A 7,995-nucleotide genomic window follows, 5' to 3' on the forward strand; every position below is an offset into this window, starting at 1 on the left:
AGAAGGAGCAGTAGACTAGAATCCAATGACGAAATGAAGATTGCGGATAAGGCTACAACGAGAGCAGTGGCTAAGGATGCATTTATGAATAAAGGTATATCTTCTAACCCTTTTTCTGTTCTCAATACTGATAATTCTATTCTTATGGATGTTGCTTTAAAGTTGGGTGTAGAATTATGTTCTTATTTTAATGAAGCTATGGAAAATTTAGATCTGATAAAATCTCTAGAATTATCTAGGAAAAATCTTGATATTCAATCTGTCAAGAGTTCTTTTGTTTCTAATCATATGAGTGTTCCTGATTCTGATATGGATAATATTATCCATAATGAGGATGAGGGTAACAATTTGACTGATCTAGAAAATGTGATGGTTCTAAGAAAAAGGTCGTAAAATTCGCCACAGAAAAAAAATCTGTGAAGGAAAATAGAAGTAACAACTCTCCTAAACATAGGAACATTCCTATTAAAAGGAGGGGCTTGCATCCTTATCTCACCCATAACATTCCAGAATGATAGGTTTAATTTGGAATTGTCAGGGGCTGGGCAAGGATGTGAAAACTGAATTCTTGAAAGATATCATTAGGAAAGAAAAAATTGATTTTATTGGTTTACAAGAAACCAAATTTTTTTGAGGACTCTTGGTTGAATTCTATTGGTGGTAATATAAATTTTGTGTGGTTTTGGTCTCCTCCTAATGGGAGATCTGGGGGCTTACTTGTGGGGTTTGATGCTGATATTTTGGATGTGAGAGAAAAAGAATTAGGAGAGTTCATGATCCGAATCCTGGTGGTACATAAAGAAAATGGCTTTATTTGGAATTTCATAAATGTTTATGGGGCGGATCAAGCTGATCAGAAACAAAAATTTCTTAGTGAATTTTCATCATTCTGTTCCAAGTGCATTCACCCAGTGTTGATTGGTGGTGATTTCAACATTCTAAGGAAAGATTCTGACAAAAACAAACCTAGAGGTATGAACAAATGGAGCTCTTTATTCAACTCTATCATTGATTTTCATAATTTGATTGAGCTTGATCTTAGTGGTAGGCTTTATACTTGGTCCAATAACAGAAATTCCCCCACTTTTGAGAAGTTGGATAGATTTCTTGTTAGCCTAGAATGGAATATGCATTATAATAATGTTAATGTCTCTGGCTTAGTAGATCCTTCTCTGATCATGTTCCCATTTGTCTTAGAACTGATTTCGTGCCCCCCTTAAAGAGAGATTTTAGATATGAATTGTGTTGGAAGCTTAGACCTGATTTTAAAAATTTAGTCTGGAATAATTGGTCTTTGCCTGTCAGAGGCAAAAAAAAGTATTGATATTTGGAAGGAGAAAACAAAGCGTCTCAAAAAATGTTGAAGGGTTGGAACATAAACGTGGAAGGAAAGTACTTGAAGCTTAAAAAAGAATTAATAAATAAAATTGATATTTTGGATAAGAGAAGCGAATTAATGGGTATTTCAGATTTTGAAAGAATTGAAAAACTTGATTTGGAATGGAATTTGAAAAAGATGATGGAAGAAGAAGGGTGCAAAAGAAAACAATCTGCGAGAGAAAAATTCATTATTGAAGGCGATGAGAATACCAAGTTCTTTCACCTTGTTGCGAAAGGAAGGAAAAGAAGAATTAAAATTCCTTTCTTGAATCATGAAGGTGCATCTGTGAATGATGCTGCTGGCATTAATAAAATCGCCACTTCTTTTTATAAAGATCTTTTTGGCCCCTCTACCTCTTCTAGTATTAATTTATCGAATCTTCCAATGAATCAGTTGTCTAACATAGACAGGTCTCTGCTAACTGCCCCTTTCTGCATCAATGAGATTAAAAAAGTGGTGTTTGAGTTGAAACATAACAGTGCTCCCGGTCCCGATGGTTTTCCTGCTGAATTCTTTCAAGACTTTTGGGATCTTATATACCTTGACATTTGGAACTTATTCAAAGATTTTTATGATGGAAATCTTGATATCGAAAGATTAAATTATGGGATGGTCACTCTTCTTCCAAAAGTGGATAACACTATTGAAATGAAGAATTTTAGACCTATTTGCCTTTTGAATGTTTGCTATAAAATAATCACCAAAGTGTTGAATAACAGGCTGGCTCGTTGTATAACTAAGGTGATTAGTGACTCACAATATGGTTTTATTCAAGGCAGATACATTATGGATGGGGTGGTTTCTCTCAATGAGATTCTTCATGAGGTAAAAAAGAAAAAATAGAGTGGAGTAGTTCTTAAGATTGATTTTGAAAAAGCTTACGATAAAGTCAATTGGCATTTTCTGTATTACATGATGGAGAAAAAAGGTTTTGGGAGCACGTGGTGTGATTGGGTTATGAGAACTATTAAAGGTGGCAAAGTAGCCATCAAGACTAATGATACATTGGGTCCATATTTTACTACTCACAAAGGAGTGAGACAAAGGGATCCGTTCTCGCCCCTTCTGTTTAATTTGGTTGCAGATGGTTTAGCTTGTCTGATTCGTAAAGCTCAAGATGAGGGTCTGATTGAAGGTCTTATTCCTCATATTATCCAGAATGGCTGTTGTTGTCTCCAATATGTTGATGACACTATTTTCCTTATTCAAGACTGTTTGGAAGGTTCTAGAAACCTTAAATTCATTCTGTGTTTGTTTGAAAGCATGTCGGGTCTGAAAATTAATTTCCACAAAAGTGACATTTACTGTTTTGGTAAGGCCAAGGATATTGAAGACCTGTACGCAGATATTTTTACTTGTCCTATTGGCAATCTTTCTATGAAATACCTTGGTGTTCCAATTGATAACAAGAAGATTAATACAAGTCTCTGGGAACCCATGGTGGAGAAAATGGGAAAAGGCTGGCTGGATGGAAAGACAAATTCTTGAGTTTAGGGGGTAGACTAACTTTGTTAAATAATTTCCTTTCTAATGTGTCGCTTTATATGCTTTCTATATATCCTATTCCTAAATCTATTATTAGAACCGTGGATATTTTCAGGAAGCGTCTCTTATGGCAAGGTGGTCATCAGTCAAAAAAATTTCACCTGGTTAAATGGTCTTCTGTATGTTCTCCCAAAAGTCAGGGAGGCTTGGGTGTCTTGAACCTTGAACTCATGAATGATTCTTTATTGACTAAATGGCTTTGGAATTTAGAGAATTCTAAGGGTCTATGGCAAAAAAATTATTTCTGGTAAATATGTTAAGGGAAAACCCCTTATCTCTGTCAAACAAAAACAAGTTGATTCTCATTTTTGGAGAAAAATTCTGAGTTTGAGAGAGAATTTTTATAAATACTGCAAAATGGTTGTGGGTGATGGCATGAAAACTAGTTTTTGAAAAAAATCATGGATAGGAAACTTACCTTTTGCCACCAAATTCCCTGTTCTTTTTGACCTGGCTTATGACAAAGACATTTCTGTTAATAAAGTATTGAGCTCTAATTTTGAAGCTCTTTCGTTTATGAGAAGGATCACTGGTAATTTGTGTGTGATGTTTGAGGATCTTTTGAGAAGTTGTAATAATCTTTCTTTGTCTGACCAAGAAGATAGAATTGTCTGGTGTCTTAATAAGAAAGGTTTTTCTGTGAATTCTTTCTACAAAAAGAAAGTTAATGACCAAGTAGCAGTGACGTACAAGTTCTTGTGGAAATCCAAGTTGCCACAAAAAATCAAAATTTTCATCTGGTTGGTTGTGAGAAACAAAATTCTTACAAAAGATAATCTGAAAAAAAGAAATTGGAATGGGTCTCAAGCCTGTTGCTTTTGTGGTTACGATGAATCAACCGATCATTTATTCTTTCACTGTCCAATTGCAAGATATGTGTGGAGAGTGATTCAAGTGGCCTTAAATTTGGCAGTCATTCCAAAAAGCATTAGCGATCTGCGTGCTGGCTGGTTGAGTAATCCTAAAGATAAAATATCCAACCTGCTTCTGTTTGGTTGTGGAGCGATGTTCTGGGCTATCTGGAGGACAAGAAATGATTGGTGCTTCAGTGATAAGACTCTGCTTGATCCGTCTAACGTATTTTTTCTTTGTTGCTTCTGGTTGGATTCCTGGGCTATTCGGCAGAAAGAGAAGGAAAAAAGGATGGTGGTTCAAGGAAGCAAGCTAATCCGAAAGATAGCAAGTGAAGCGTTTGGCGGGGCGTATGGGTGGTGTCCGAGGGACCGACGCATTTCTGGTTGATTTTGATGTTGATGTTGCGTGGTTGTGTTGCGCCTAAACTTCTGGACCTAGGTTGTGTAGCTAGCTTCTGCTGTTCCTCGCTTCTTAGCGATGATTTCTGTCTTTGTAATAAGAAATACTTATGGTCGTATTAGCTGCTCTGGACCTGTTCGTTACTAGGTCTCCTTACTCATCTAGAATGATATTGTAAGGTGATTTGGTAAGGTTTCGGTTATGCCGAGTTTGTGTCGGGACATCTGGTCAAGTTTGCTGGTTTTATGTAATGAACTCTTTCCTATTTTCTAATGAAATAGAGGGCTTTTGCCCATTGTTAAAAAAAATAAAACCAAAAAAACCCGGAAGTTTAAAAAAACGAATGCCCAGCTGTATCCGTAGGCATATATTATTGTGCCTATTGCTGGTAACGGATACGATAGGAGTGCTGATTAATCATTAAACACGCGAATGTGGTTTGAAAAGTGAAAACCCTCTACTCGTGCCGTCGTCACCAGTGTCCTACCGCCCAACCGTGCGCCGCACGCTGAGGTCACGGGACGCATCCGGCGGACGTCCGGGACCCTGCCCCGGCCCCGCCGGTGACCACTATGGCCACCGCTTCAGCTATGGCTGCATCTGTACTAGTATGTCATAGTTCATCTCCTGCAGCCACAGGCCCACAGCAGCGGTGGCCGAATAGGTCCGATCGACGGTCAAGACTCAAGAGGAGGGCACCGGACCGGCGATTAAAGCCCTGCGGTTTGCACATGCACCCTTGCGTCCCTGCGCAATTACAGCTGTTTAATCGTCGACAAAGCGGGAGTAATTTCGAAGTAAAGCCAGGATCCTGAGTTTAAGAAAGGCCCGCCGGGTGATGATGATTTCCCTTTCATCAGCACGGACCTCGTGCGCCGTACATGGCACACGGTTTCGTCCGTACATGGCCCCGTGATAAACAAACCATTCCCCGCAAGAAACAGCAAACAGGCACAGGCTCCCTCCTCCACTGTCCAGTGTCCACTCCTCGTCCCGAGAAGCAGACAAAGCGCGGCGCTGCAGATTTCGGTACGGTTCCCAATGCCTCCCATGCCCGCCGTCGTCCCGTGCTAGCACCCGGCGCCGCTCCTCCACCTGCCGCGTCGCGCCGCCTGGATCCGGCGGGCACGTGGCTAGGAGCCTCAGATCCGGGCGAAACCCAGCCTTCCGTGCGGACGTCTTCACTCTACCTCCAGACTGGCGGCTGCCATTTCCCCCCCTCTTCTTGCTGTTTTTTTTGGTGGGGGTGGGGGGTGGAATCTGCGGTGGAGTCTTGCCGTCGCTCGCTGTAAACGTAGAGCTCTCTCTCTCTCTCTTGGCGAGTAATCTTGGTTCTTGCTCCATTTCCGTGTTAGTGCTGGCGTGTGAGTGGCAAGGTTTACGTGTAAGATGTGGAAACAGTTCCTGAGCAAGCTGCCCCGGAGGTCGTCGGCCTCCGGGGACTCGGGACATTGCAGCAGTGGCGCCGGCATACAGCGCACGAGCAGCTGCGGCAGCATCCCGCCGGGCCGCCCCCCGGCCTCCGCCATTCGGCGCATGTCATCCGCCGTCTTCCCCTCGAGCGTCGTGGCTGGCATCGAGCCGCTGGTCTCGTTCAAGGACGTGCCCAGCTCGGAGAAGCAGAGCCTGTTCGTGAGCAAGCTGAGCCTGTGCTGCGTCGTGTTCGATTTCTCGGACCCGGACAGGAGTTCGGTGGAGAAGGATATCAAGCGGCAGGCACTGCTGGATCTTATAGAGTTCGTCGAGTCGACCAACGCTCGCTTCTCGGAGGCGGCGGTCGTGGCCTGCTCTAGGATGTGCGCCGTCAACCTGTTCCGGGCGTTCCCTGCAAGTTGCAGGTCTGGCGGCTCATCAGGCGTCGGTGAGTGCGACGAGGACGAGCCAATGTTCGATACTGGGTGGTGCCATCTGCACCTTGTTTATGAGCTGCTACTGAAGTTTATCGGATCCTCGTCCTTGGATGCAAAGATAGGGAAGAAGCACTTTGATCACTCGTTCATTGTGAAGCTCCTTGATCTTCTTCACTCCGAGGATCCAAGGGAAAGGGATTGCGTGAAAAACATTCTGCACAGGGTGTATGGGAAGTTCATGGTGCACCGTCCTTTCATTCGCAGAGCGGCGAGCAACGTATTCTACCAGTTCGTCTTCGAGACTGATCGACATAATGGGATCGCAGAGCTGCTGGAGGTCTTTGGCAGTGTCATTAGTGGGTTTGCACTGCCTCTGAAAGAAGAGCACAAGACCTTTCTTTGGAGAGTTTTGGTTCCTTTGCACAAACCAAAATCTCTTGGTGCGTACCTTCAGCAGTTGACCTACTGTGTGACACAGTTTATAGAAAAGGATCCAGAGCTCGCAAGCCCAGTGATAATTGGTTTGTTAAGGTACTGGCCAATAACAAATTGTCAGAAGGAAGTGATGTTTCTCAGCGAGATCGAAGAGATCTTGGAGGCTACCAGCCAGGCAGAATTCCAGAAATGTATGGCACCATTGTTTCGGCGAATTGCTCATTGTATCACCAGTGCTCACTTCCAGGTAACTTGCCCCAATAAATCTTATCTAGTAACTGTTGCAGTATGCATTTTCAGTATCCCAAGTGCCATATGGAATCAGATTCATTCTATATTACTTGTTCCTACCGCTTGCATTATAAACCTAATCTCATTGGTGGTAAGTTTAGAAAAAAAGAGTAGATTATAACTCAATCAGAGTTTTGTTGCTGTTGTCGTCGTTGCCTTAACAAGTTGCATGGTTTCAGGTTGCTGAAAGAGCGCTTTTCATGTGGAACAATGATCACATTGTCAGCTTGATAGCACAAAACCGCCAAGTGATCATGTCTCTTGTTGTTCCAGCGCTAGAGCAGAACATTCAGAATCACTGGAACCAAGCGGTCCTGAATCTGGCTGTGAATGTCAAGAAAATGTTTTCTGAGATGGATGGTGACCATTTCTCGTCGTGCCTGGCCAGGTACAAGGAGGAAGAAGAAAGACTTGTGTCGCTAGAAGCGAAGCGTAAACTTACCTGGGAGAAGCTTGAGTCAGCTGCAGCCTTCCAGCCAGTGACTGGCCAAACAGCCGTCCTAGTAGGCCACCAGCCGTCAGCAAATATGATCGCCAACCTGATCTTCTAGCCCATGCATGCCGAACAAGCAAATGTGCTCTTCCCCCCTTTTGGTGAAGCGCAGCAAGTGTAGGTGTTCCCTAATTTTCTCATGCTTTTTTTTTTGCATTTGTTGGTGCGAGTAATCAGTGTAGTAAGCTGTAACTATTTCTGGATGGTTATGTTCATCAGGCAAGAATACCTGTAATGTGAGACTGCTGAGTGCTGGCACTCCTTACATGTATCTTTGCCAATTTGTGGATGAACAAATTGTCCTACAGTTGAATTTCACCTCAGCTTGCCTATTATGATTGGCTGACGCAGAATCATCAAGTGCTATTTTTATTTCCAAAATGTCTGAAGCTTTGGTTTGAATTCAATCCATTCTCACAGCTTACCACTGCGATTCAATTTTGAAATGGACATGTTGTTAGACTGTTTGTGTGTTCTGGGCCTAGAGTCCACTTAGGGCTTGTTCGTTTCCGTCGGATTGCACCCGGAATCGTTCCAGCTAATCAAAGTTTATATAAATTAGAGAAGCAATCCGATTAGGAATCGTTCCGACCCACCAATCCGGCACAAACGAACAATGCCGCGTTTTCCTCAAGTAATGTCATCATCTCTCTCCGGGGTGACATGGCTGTTTGCTGCTTAGCTGTTTTTTTGTGCATTGTATGACTGGATCGAAACGAAGTCACACACCACCATTCGTCTAGAAG

At 42.7% G+C, this 7,995-nt stretch overlaps 1 protein-coding gene across 1 annotated transcript; it reads left to right on the plus strand.

Annotated features, from left to right (window-relative positions):
- The first annotated feature begins 5,653 nt into the window (after nt 1-5,653).
- Nucleotides 5,654-7,571, plus strand: LOC100279581 (uncharacterized). Its single transcript, NM_001152578.1, is given in 2 exon segments — nt 5,654-6,712; nt 6,936-7,571. Coding segments are annotated over 2 exon segments (1,368 nt in total). The 5' UTR covers nt 5,654-5,716; the 3' UTR covers nt 7,308-7,571.
- The last annotated feature ends 424 nt before the right edge of the window (nt 7,572-7,995 follow it).

Source organism: Zea mays, chromosome 8 (assembly GCF_902167145.1).
Source record: "Zea mays cultivar B73 chromosome 8, Zm-B73-REFERENCE-NAM-5.0, whole genome shotgun sequence".
NCBI classification, from domain to species: Eukaryota; Viridiplantae; Streptophyta; class Magnoliopsida; order Poales; family Poaceae; genus Zea; species Zea mays.